The sequence below is a fragment of the Trichechus manatus genome, unplaced genomic scaffold (genome assembly GCF_000243295.1).
Source record: "Trichechus manatus latirostris isolate Lorelei unplaced genomic scaffold, TriManLat1.0 scaffold00057, whole genome shotgun sequence".
Taxonomy (NCBI): Eukaryota; Metazoa; Chordata; class Mammalia; order Sirenia; family Trichechidae; genus Trichechus; species Trichechus manatus.
In genome coordinates this window covers 1,650,011-1,662,197 of record NW_004443993.1, presented here as the reverse complement: position 1 = coordinate 1,662,197, position 12,187 = coordinate 1,650,011, and the positions used below count along the sequence as shown (strand labels likewise).

General features: G+C 50.4%; 1 protein-coding gene across 2 annotated transcripts in view; it reads right to left on the bottom strand.

Moving 5' to 3' along the window:
- Positions 1–1,997: 1,997 nt before the first annotated feature.
- The window catches only part of AP1M2 (adaptor related protein complex 1 subunit mu 2), a 13,411-nt gene continuing 3,221 nt past the window's right edge, over positions 1,998–12,187 (bottom strand). The window contains exons 2-12 of one of the 2 annotated variants that reach the window (XM_012556176.1): positions 11,614–11,770; positions 11,333–11,400; positions 8,783–8,913; positions 8,526–8,673; positions 8,317–8,443; positions 7,566–7,714; positions 7,415–7,486; positions 3,982–4,140; positions 3,363–3,488; positions 2,724–2,799; positions 1,998–2,020 (exon numbers count right to left, since the gene is read on the bottom strand). In XM_012556176.1, coding sequence (XP_012411630.1) covers positions 1,998–2,020; positions 2,724–2,799; positions 3,363–3,488; positions 3,982–4,140; positions 7,415–7,486; positions 7,566–7,714; positions 8,317–8,443; positions 8,526–8,673; positions 8,783–8,913; positions 11,333–11,400; positions 11,614–11,770 — 1,236 coding nt within the window. The remainder of the gene's footprint in view (positions 2,021–2,723; positions 2,800–3,362; positions 3,489–3,981; positions 4,141–7,414; positions 7,487–7,565; positions 7,715–8,316; positions 8,444–8,525; positions 8,674–8,782; positions 8,914–11,332; positions 11,401–11,613; positions 11,771–12,187) is intronic. The other variant, XM_004378346.1, reaches the window with a different exon arrangement.

The following is a 12,187-nucleotide window of genomic DNA, read 5'->3' as shown; positions in this document are numbered from 1 at the left end:
TTATGACAATGGTTAACAACCCCACAACATGTCAACACTATCCCTTCTCAACCTCGGGTTCCCTATTACCAGCTTTCCTGTCCCCTTCTGCCTACTAATCCTTGTCCCTGGACTGCTGTGCCTCATCAGTCCCATTTTGTTTTATGAGGCTGTCCAATCCCCGGCTGAATGGTGAGCTTAGAGAGTGACTTCACTACTGAGCTAAAAGGGTGTCCAGGGGCATACTCTCGGAGTTTCTCCAGTCTCTATAAGGCCAGTAAGTCTGGTCTGTTTTTGAGAGTTAGAATTTTGTTCTACATTTTTCTCCAGCTCTGTCTAGGACCCTTGTTGTGATCCCTGTCAGAGCAGTCAGTGGTGGCAGCCGGGCACCATCTAGTCGTACTGGACGCAGTCTGATGGAGGCCATGGTAGTTGTGGTCCATTAGTCCTTTGGACTAATCTTTCCCTTGTATCTTGTTTTCTTCATTCTCCCTTGCTCTCGAAGGGGTGAGACCAGTGGAGTATCTTAGACGGCTGCTCAGAAGCTTTTAAGACCCCAGACGCTACTCACCAACATAAATGTAGAACATTTTCTTTATAAACTGTATTATGCCAATTGAGCTAGATGTTCCCTAAGCCTTCTGTCTTCTGGAAAAGTTTAAACAGTATTGGTGTCAATTCTCTAAATGTTTGTCAGGATGTTTCTTGTTGGGAGGTTTTTGATCACTGATTCAATCTCTTCACTTGTTATGGGTCTGTTGAGACTTTCTATTTCCTCTTGAGTCAGTTTGGGTAAGTTGTGTACTTCTAAGAATTTGTCCATTTCATCTAGGTTCAGGGATGGATTACCCAATAAGCAAGGTAAGCATGGGCTTACTTGTGTTTACTAATCTGTAGTGAACAATTTCACTTTTTTCAACTCATCAAAGATTCTGCTTCTAGGTATGGCTGGCATCTGTTTCTCTCCCAACCCCACAGCATGTTCCTATAGATTCAAAGCCTCTTTTCAAATTTACGTGGATGGATTATTAAAAATGTGGTGGAAAACCATGTGAAATTGTTCACAACAGACTAGTAAATATGCACAGGTAATGCTGTGCTTACCTTGCTTATTGGGTAATTCGCCCCGCCTAGGTTACCCAGTTTGTTACCATACAGTTGTTCATAATATTCTGTCATAATTCTCTTTATTTCTATTGGGTCAGAAACTGTTGGATTTGTGTATGTTTTGCTGTGTATATTCTCAACACAACAACAACAACAAAAACAAAATAATTATTTTTTTAAAGTTAAAAAAAAAAAAAGAGCAAGGAGGCAGGGAAGCAAAGGGTCAGACCAAGACTTGCGGGCTGCAGTGAGGACTTGGCTTTTACTGTTAAGTTGGGAACCTTAGGAGGTTTCTGAGCAGAGGCGCATGAGCTGATTTAGGCGTTAACAAGCGCCCTCTGGTGGCTGGGGGGTGGGGAGAACAGATTGTGGGGGTCAGCAAAGATGGGAATAGGGGACCAGGGCAGAGGTGACTGCCACGGCCCAGGTAAGCAATGATGGGCGCTAAGGAGGGACATGAGCTGCTCACTCTCATCCCAGCACCCCAGGGGCACACACACACAGCTAAGCAAGCACATACATAGTGGCTAGACTCATCTTTTTAATGACATCCTAAAACTCAGAGGAATGGGCAGTGGGGCCTCTAGGCTCAGCAGCTGTTGGAGGAGGGGACCTGACACCCCCTAAGGCAGGTCACTGCGAGAAGGCACTTGTGAGGGGGCCTCAAGCCCCTCCCCTATTTCTTCATATAAAATCAGAGGGAAGCCCCAAGGAAGAGGGAGGCAGGGAGACCATCTTTTCCAGCCCGTGGGTAGAGAAAAAGGCGAGCAGGGGTCCCAATGCTGCGAGCTGGGAGAAAGAAACTGGCAGTTCAGGGACCTGCCCTCATCCCCTCCAGAATCTGTGGCTGGGGCCTGGGGAGACAGAGGTCCCACACTCTCACGTGTCCAAGCCCCCATCTCTTCTACCTTCTAGCTGGTACGAAGTTGATAATCTGCAGGGAAATAACGGGCAGGGGTAATCTCCAAATTGGGGGAAGGGACAGAGAGACAGCCCCCCAAATCCATCCCCTGCCCCAGTGCTCATGATTAACCCCAGGGGTTGAAACAAGGCTAAGGATGAGGTTAACGCAGGGCCAGTAACCATATCAACAGGTCTCTTGCCAGGCAGCAGATGGGGTGCTGCATGTCCAGCCCCTCTTCCAAACCCCAAGACTACCCTACAGCTGACAACTACCTCCATTTTAAAGATAGGCCAAAATAAATGATATTACCCATGAGTACGGTGCTCTATTACAAAGCCATCTATTTGAGACCAAAAGGTCAACAATTACTTTAAAGCAAAGATGAGAAGATAAGGGGGCAGGGAAACTAGAATACTAGAAAGGGAACAACCAGAATGCAATTAAAGAGAATGTTGACACGTAAAAAATGTAAGTAGCGTCACTGAACAATTTGTGTAGAAATTGTCAAATGGGAACCTAACTTGCTGTATAAACTTTCACCAAAAATATAATTTTTTTTAAAAAAGATAAATGATAAAAAATAAAGGGCAAACCAAGACTCAGTGTGGCACAGTGACAAAGGGGCTGGCCTGGGTCTATGCCTGTTGAGTTTTGGAGCCAGAATGTAGTTAAAACCCTGAGGCCTCATCTCCCCCCGTCCCTGACCCTGTCCCAGGGAGCTGGGCTGCCTTACCGCCACTCTGGGTGATGTAGCGAACCCAGGGCAGGGCCTGGTAACCGCTTTTCTCAATGATCTTCATGTATCGGACCTGGAAGGGGATGAATAGAGAGGTGGCCCAGGCTGGGGGGAGGAGTGGCCCAGGCTGAGGGGAATGAGGTGGTCCAGGCTGGGGGGAGTGAGGTGGCTGGGGTCAGAGGAATATATGTGACATATTTTGGGGGAATAAGATGGCACAGGCTTGGAATAACAAGGGTGACATGGCTTGGGGAAAGGGGTAGCATAGGCAGTGCGTGGGAGGAAAGGTGGGTCTGGATAGAGAAAGAGGTGCACAGTACCAGGGAATAGACAGGACATGACTTGGGGAGCAGGAGGTGGCACAGGCGAAGGGAATGTTGGTGAACGGCTCGCGGACGGAGTAGGGAGAGGTGAACAAGCTGGCAGGGAATGAGGTGGCACAGGCCAAAGTGGGAGGTGCAGGGAGAGGGACCAGGATGAGAACTGAAGTGGCAACACTGTCCGGGGAAAGCAAGGAAGACTGAAGAGGAGAGGTGGGACGCAGGCCAGGGAACAGAGAAGTGACTCAGGCCCAGTGATAGGAAAGAAGGAACCTGCTAGGGTCAAGGAGGGGAGCCTCCCTGCCCCCTTCCTCACCTGGATCCCAGAGACGGTGAAGTAGGGGATCTCAAACTTGACCCCGATGGGAGGCCGGCCCTCCACCTCCTCCTTCTCCACGCTGGGGAGGCCAAAGTGGGCGCGCATCAGGTACTCCTTGCCCCCCTGCGGGCACATGGGGGCATCAGACACACCAGCACCTGCACGCCCCAGAGCGTCCTCACAGCAACCCCCAGAGAAGGCTCTGCTTTCAGCCCATTTTATAGACAAGGAGCTAAAGGCTCCTGGCTGAGGCTCGCAGCTGAAGCTTTGTCCCCAAGGCCCAGTTGGAGGGCTTCTAACTACCATCTCCCATTTCTCAGATCCCAAGGACAGAGGGTATCGTTATCCCTCCTGTTTCACAGATGAACAACCGAGGCTCCATGAGGGGAAATGGGTTTCCCAAGACCACTCGCTCAGAAAGGCAAGGGTGGAGTTTGAATCCAGGGAGGAGGACACTTAACCACCCCGTGGCCTGGTCTGCACCTTTAGCACCCTCAGAGGGATGACCGCGTGCATGTGGGTCTCCAGTTCTCTGCCTTGCCCCATGTAGTCAGAGTGGGTCAGGTCCCTACACCATCCCGGCACCCCCAGACTCCCTACCTGCCCCAGTGCTCACCGGGAAGGACTTAATATTCCAAATGACAACGTTCTTCTCCGGCACATACTTGGCGCTGCCCACGCTGGTCTTGAAGCGTGGGGAGTCAGCATCACTGGGGACAGGCACAGAGATCTCCACGCCGTTGGCTACTGACTGCTTCTTAAACTGTCCCTTGGCCTGTTGAGGGAGAGCGAGAGCGTGGGGCGCCAAGAAGGCACTCATGCAGTTTTCAGATATTCACCAAGCCCTTCCACATGCCATCTCATCGAAGGCCTCCACAACCGTGAGGTGGGGACCATCATCCTGCCCATTTTACAGATGAAGAAACTGGGGCACAGAGATGTTAAAGCGTTTGCCTGAAGACACAGCCAACGAGTGGCAGAGCCAGGACCCACTACCACGGGAGGCTCCAAAGGCCCTGCTCTTGGTGCCTTCCTTTGGACAATGCCAGTCACTGTTGCCTGGTTCAACATACTGCGCCACCACCTTTTGGGAGGAGTTTTCATCTGATAGCTGGCATTGACTGAGCCCCTACCATGTGCTAGGCCCTGTGCCCAGCACTTACCCTCATACCAATTTGATAAATAGGAACCATTCCTGAAGTCCATTTTTGTAGATGAGGAAACTGAGGCAGAGAGAAAGAGCACTTTGCCCAAGTCACAGAGCTGGTAACTAGCACAGGAGGGATTCAAACTGAGCCTGCACACTGAGCCATCACATGCTCTTCTTACAAATAAATGAATGACTAAATTACAGCATTACATCTATAGCTAGCACTGGGTGACACGGGGCAAGTTTTTAGCACAGGGGTGTTAGTGTTCCATGGTGATTGCTCTTTTATGAACACTATTATTTATTAATTCAAGGAGGGATGTTTGGGGAAGTAGAATGGGCCAGAGACCCAGAGGTAAACCAAGGGGCATTCTTTTTGGAAAGCATGTGCTTCCATGGCCCGTTCCCCTTCCCCTGCTGCAAAGTCAGGAACATTGAGGGGTGATGAGAGCCCCCCTGGTGGCCATCTGCCCCACAGCCCAGCTCCCCTGGGACGCCAAGACAGGGGACCAAAGTCGAGTCTAAGAACACAGACTCGGGAGAAAGGCGAACCACAGTTCAACACAGGGCCCCCCTCTTCCTAGCTGCATGACATCATAACCCCTCTGGGCCTCAGTCTCTCCATCTGTAAAAGATGGCTAACTACAAGCTCTTGCTTGGGGCACCGGGAGACATGCACTGGGCTGTTCACAATAGCGCAAACCTGAGTAGCCAAGAATTGAAAACAACCCACACAGGAGAATGGGCAGACATGGGAGATTCCCACCGTGGCATATTCTATAGCTGTTACAACGGACGCACTAAACAGCAGCTCCTGGGATTCATCTCAAAGCCAACGACGCATGAAAAAGGCAAATCATACAAAAAAAAACAAAACAAAAACCCACTTATACGAAGGTCTGAAACAGGCAGAATGAAATATTTACAGGGACGAAGTGGACAGCAAAATTATAAAGAAAAGCAAAGAAATAACTCACGTCAAATTCAAGGTTGTGGTTACCTCACTCTAGATGGGGAGGGGGGAGCAGTAATAGGGGGAGAAACATGGGGGTTCAGAGGCTCTGGGCAAGTACATTCGAATAAGCTGGGTAGTTTACCATTATTCTTTAAACCATGTAAGTATACTATATATTTTTTACAAATCACTTGACATGAAAGGAAATAAATGAACTAGATCATATGTCAGATGGTGATAAAAGTATTACGGGGAAAATAGAACAAAGAAGGAAAGTGAGGAGTCCTGGGCGGGACTGCAATTTTAAATAGGAGGATCAGGTAAGCCCTCTCTGAGGAAGTGACATTAAAGCAAAGAACTGAAGAACATGAGGGAGGGAACCATGTGGATATCTGGGGGTAGGGGAGGGTGTCCTGGGAGAGGGAAGAGCCAGTGCAAAGGCCCTGCGGTAGGACCTTGCTTGGTGTGCTCCAGGAACATGGAGAGATGGATTGGCTGGGATGGAGTAATAGAGAAGAAGAGTGAGAGGAGGTGAGGTCAGGGAGGTGATGGGCTGATAGTGCAGGGCCTTGTGGCCACAGTGAGGACATGAGCTTTTGCTCCAAGTGAGGTGGGAGCCACATAGGGTTCTGAGCAGAGGAGGGACTTGATCTGACTCAGGTGCTTACAGGCGCTCTCTGTGGGGGGAACAGAGAGTGGGGGTGAAGGGTGGGAGCCAGGGGACCAGGGAGGAGGAGATTGCACAGTCCAGGTGAGTCACGATAGAGGCTGGGCCAGGGTGGAGGCAGAGCAGGGGGTGAGAAATTGATCTCGGTGGCAGAGCCAATAAGATTTGCTGACAGTTTGTTTCCCTAGCTGGCCTGCAAGCTCCTTGAGAGCAGTAACTGTATCTCTTTTGTCTTCTTCCCCCCATGCCCCTTAGTTTCCAACACGCAGTAGGGGCTCAGTTAAATTCATAACATGAATAAAACCAAACCAGTTGCCATCGAGTCGGCTCTAACTCATGGCAACCCTATGTGTGTCAGAGAAGAACTGCGCTCCGTAGGGTTTTCAATGGCTGATCTTTCAGAAGGAGATCACCAGGCCTTTCTTCCGAGGCTCCTCTGGGTGGGCTCAAAGCTCCAAACTTTTGGTTAGCAACAGAGGGCCTTAACCGTTTGCACCACCCAGGGACTCTATAATATGAATACCTGTTGTCATCCAGTCAATTCTGACTCATAATGACCCTATTGGACAGAGCAGAACTGCCCCATAGGATTTCCAAGGCTGGAATCTTTATAGAAGCAGACTGCCACATCTTTCTCCCATGGAGCAGCTAGTGGATTCAAACCTCCAACCTATCATTTAGCAGCTGAGTGCTTTACCACTGTACCACCAGGGCTCCTTAAAATATAACTAAGCCAAAAAAAACCCAAACCTATTGCCATCAAGTCGATTCCAACTCATAGCGACCCTACAGGACAGAGTAGAACTGCCCAAAGAGCAGCTGATGGATTCGAACTGCAAACCTTTTGGTTTGTAGCTGTAGCTCTTAACCACTGTGGCACCAGGGCTCCATAATATAACTAGCTAATATTAATTCCATTATGTAAACATTATTGGAACTGTGTGCCTGACACTGGGGAAAAGGTGTGGAAAAGAAATCTGGGAGTTAAGAGCTCTGAAAAGAAGCAGATATAAAGGCAAGTTGAAGAGACCTAAAGGAGTTGAGGGAGGGAAGGAAGGAACCATGGGCATAGTTGAAGGAAGAGCAGTCCAGGCAGAGGAGCAGCAGAGGCAAAGGCCCTGAGGGGGACCATGCCTGCCATGTTTGAGAACCAGCCAGGAGCCCAGTGTGGCTGGAGGGAAAGGAAGATCTGAGAGGGTGGTGGGGGGTGAGGTCAGATAGGTGTCAGGTGGGAGGGGGCAGATCGTGCATTGTTAACCATTGTTGCCCTGGCTCACCTTGACCATGATCTCCACGCGACTGTGGGAAAACTTCTCGATGACAGACTCAATCCAGATGAGGGGCTTGACCTGTGGACAGCGGAGAGGGGGTTCTCAGAGGCTTGGCTCAACCCTCGCCCCACCCCCACGGGGCTTGAGCCTGCCTCACCTGGGTGCTGAGGCGGTAGGACATGAGCTCGAAGTCGCCGTCGGGCGGAATGAAGGAGATGGTGCGGTCATTGTCGAAGCGCGAGAGCCGCACACACTGGTGGAACTTGACGTCCTCTAGCTCCACAGACTTGTTCTTGCCACCTGAAACTCAGAGCGGAGAGTGTAGGGTCACCCTGCGGGCCAGGGGTGGGGGACTGGGTCTCTCCTCATTCAGCCAGCCAACAAGCATTTATTAAGCACCTACTGTATGCCTGTGCCGGAAAATTAATGGTGAACAAAGCAGACGGAGGCCCCACTTCCCCCGCTCACCACTACCACTCTGCAGATGAGGAAACTGAGGCCCAGGGAGGGTAACTTGCACAGCGTTCGCCAGCTGGCAAAGGCCGGAGCTGAGATCTGAACTCACGGAGTATGGCTCTCGAGGTTAGGCTTTTAAATGCAAAGCTATTCTGTTTCCTCCTCCCACTAGAATGTCAACTCCATGAGGGCAGGGATTTGTTTGTTTTCTCCACCTCTGTGTCCCCAGAGCCTAAAGCTGATCCTGGCACACAACAGGAGTTAAATGTTTGTTGAAGGAGTGAACAAACTGGTTGCCCAGTGAAGCAGCAGCTGCAGTATTTAGCCATGACCAGCAGAGGGGGCACGAGCACTTATTTCAGAACCAGCTGCAATTCCTCTGGGTCCCCAGATGGGATGGAGTCTCAGGCTGCTCCATTAGTTGAGGGTATGGAGGGGGCCCACGTGCTTACGGCCAGTGAGCTCAAAGAGCACGCGGTCATTGAGGCCAAGTCGCAGCTCTGGCATTCCCGACAGAAACACCTTGAGCTTGATGGTGCCCACAATCTCACTCAGCAGGACGCTGCCATTGGCGTTGACCTGAGGATATATATGGGGTGGGGGGGTTAACAGGCATTGGGCCCTTTCTCTGCCCGAGGCCCTGGCAGAAGTGGAGGCTCACCAGCAGGTTGACAGACTCTATGACATCAATGAAGACCTCATTCTTCTTGTACTTGATGCCCTCAGAGCGCCAGGACACCGCATTGGTGACAGTGGGTGGCACTCGAGACTTGCCCGTCTCCAGCTTGTTGCCCTGCTGGGTGATGTATCTGGCGGAGGGCAGCAGGGACGAGCATTTGGAGCCAGGACATCTCCCTGGCCCTCCCTGAGTTCCCTCCACCGGTGACCCAGCTATGGCTGCCCCTGTGGCCCACTCACTCCTGTAGGATCTTGCTGTCAGTGGTCTGTGGGAAGCCAAAGTCCATGAGCTCATCCAGCAGTTCGTAGACAATGACAAAGTTGTCTCGGATGCTCTCCTCCTCCAGCTCTTTGAAGTATTCAGAGAATACCTGTTGCAGGGGTGGAGGGGCGACAGACATCCAAATAGGTGTGATTGGTGTGGCTATGGCCATGGGCTGGGTCTCCACTCATTCAGCCAGTCAGCCAACAAGCATTTATTGAGCACCTACTGAATGCCTGTGCAGGAAAATGAATGGTGAACAAAGCAGACCGGGGTCCTGCCCTCATGGAACAGTCTAGTGGGGAAGAATGAATGGGTAACGGGACCAATATAATCCACCATGTTGGGTGCGGTGATGGGGGAAACACGGGCAGCTGTGGGAGCCCAGAGGCAGGAAGGTCAGGGAAGACTTCCTGGAGGAGGGATTAGAATGGCCTGGAACCATTTTTGTGGGCCATGGACCACTGTGTATTTGGTGATGTTTATGGACCCACCTCAGAATAAGATAAGTGCCTAAAATAAAACACACAAGGTAGCAAAGGAAACCGGTTATATAGAAATATATCCAAGTTCATAGGCTCCCAGAATTCAACCCACAGGCCCTTGAGGACCTAGGAATCTGGATTAAGATCCCCTGGGAAAATGGTAAGGCTAGTGTAGAAAACAGTTTGGTGGCTCCTTAAAAAGTTAAACATGGAATTCTCATATGACCCAGCACTTCCAACCCTAGGTATATACCCAGCGGTGAAAGCAGGAACACAAACAGAAACCTGTACATCAATGTTCACTGCAACACTTTTCACAATAGCCAAAAGGTGGGAACAACAAAAATGTCCATCAACAGACGAATGGATGGACAAAATGTGACATATGGATACAATGGAATACTACTGAACCATAAGGAGAAATGAAGTCCTGACGCATGCCACATAGGTGAACCTTGAAAACATTATGCTGAGTGAAATAAGTCAGTCACAAAAGGACAAATACTGTATGATCTCACTTATACGAAATAAGCAAATATATAGAAACCAAAGAATATTAGTGGTTACCAGGAGTGGGAGGGAGGGAGAAAGGGGGAGTTTTTGCTTAGGGGGGCATTGAGTTTATGTTAGTGATGGTGGAATAATTTGGAAACGTATAGCGAGAATGGTTGTACAACTTGAAGAATGTAATCAATTGTCACTGAATTGTACATATAGAAATTGTTGAATCGGCATAGTCTATCGTGTGTGTTTTTAATACACAGGAAAAAAAAACAGAGGTCTTGGGAGTGAGATGGCATAACCACAGCAGAGCCCGTCAGTCATTCAGCATTCCAGCCCCCTTCCCCTCCCTCATCGTGTTCAGCCTCACCAGCCTTCCTTCTAATCCCACCTCAGGGCCTTTGCATTTGCTATACCCTCTGCTGGGATGCTCTCCCACCAGCTCACCTCATGGCAGGCTCCTTGTTATTCAGGCCTCAGCTTGAATGTGGAGGGCTTCTCGGTGTAGCCCCCCATGAATGTCTTGGTGAGAATAGCATCCTAGTCACTAGTTACTGCAATGTCCTATTTAACCTCTTTCATGTCTTTTAACTCTGCAGGACTGACTCATTCCCTCGGTGAATGTCAGAGAGCCAAGAGGACAGGGATCGTGCCTGTCTCCTCCTGAGCTGTGTCCCTTTTGGCTGGCAGAGAGGAGGCAAATCAATCAACATTTGTTGGTTGAAAAATATTTCCTGAACACCTCCTCAGTCATTGAGAATGACACATAGTAATTGCTCAATAAATCATTCTTATTTTATGAGTCTGTCTTGGAAGAAGTACAGCCAGAATGCTCCTTAGAAGCAAGGATGGCAAGACTTCGTCTCACATGCTTTGGACATGTTACCAGGAAGGACCAGTTCCTAGAGAAGGACATCCTGCTTGGTAAAGTAGAGGGTCAGAGAAGAAGAGGAAGATCCTCAATGACACGGATTGGCACAGAGGCTGCAACAATGGGTTCAAACATAGCAACGACTGTGAGGATGGTGCAGTACGGGCAGTGTTTTGTTCTGTTGTACAAGGGTCGCTGTAAGTCAGAACCGACTCAGCGGCACCTAACAACAACACAACATCACTGAGAATGCGAACAATAATAGCAAACATTTATCGAGTACTTACTGCATACTGAACAGTGCTCTAGGCACTTTACAGGTATTAATTTGATTAATTTGGACAACAACCCTAAGGCAGGACTTATTACTATCTCCATTTTAGAGGCCCAGAGAGAAGTGACTTGCTCAAGGTCACACAGGCAAGAAGTGGGGAGCTGGAATGGGAACCCAGGCCCTCTGGGAGACCTCATGGTCCCTGCCCTACTGGGAGAGACATCCCAAAAGCAGCCAGCCAATGAGAATGCAGAGTGATGGGGGGGGGGGGGAAGCATAGGCAGCTGGTGTCCCCAGGGAGGTCAGGGAAGGCTTCCCTGAAGAGCAGGATCCTGAAGGAGGCCCGCAGGACAAGTGGACAGACAGACGGATCAACCAATGGGAGGCCAGCACCTACCTCCACAGTCTTGTAAAGGAAGGAGTACACCAGGGAGGCGTTGGCGTTCTTCAGCGTGGTGGCCACCACTGTGGGCAGCAAGGTTAAGGAAAGGGTGCCATTTGGTGAGGTCCAAGTGGAGCACAGACCCTGAACCCCCTCCCCATCCGCTGCCATCACCCTCATCTCTGCCCAGCCACCCACAGCCTGAGGCACAGATGTGCTTCCTGTCCCCAGTCTGCCCTCTCTGGGCCTGAGCTGCCACCACCTTCAGCCCTCAGGGACCCTGCCCGGGTGGATACAGTAGAGGTTGCTGTGCTTGATCCACAGGAAGTGGACTCGGCCGTGGCTCAGCAGTGGGGCCAGGGCACCCTCCTCCTCCCTCTGCATGAGCAGCGGCATGAAGTGCTCGATCTCACTCATGGCCACATCGCCCTTGTAGTTGCGGCTGATCAGGGGCTGGGGGTGTGGAGAGGGCCTGGTCAGGATCCCAGCACCCTCCACCCTGGAGTATTAGGGGCTAGAGCTGATCAGGGGCTGGAGGCTGGAGAGGGCCTGGTCAGGGTCACCACCAGGATCCCAGCACCCTCTACCCTGGACATCAGACTGCCAGGTTTTGACCCCTCTTCCTGACTGAGGGGCATGGGCCAGGCTCTGCCTCTCTGTGCTTTAGTTTCCTCCCCTGTAAAATAGGCTTGGGATAATAACTAACGTGTATAGAGCTATAGAGCCTTCACTGTGCCTCATACAGTGTTCTAAAGACTTGATGCCTGCTACCTTATTTTCCACCACTCATCCATGAGATCTTGGCTGAAAGTAGAGAATACCAGAAAGATGTTTACCTGTGTTTTATTGACTATGCAAAGGCATCTGACT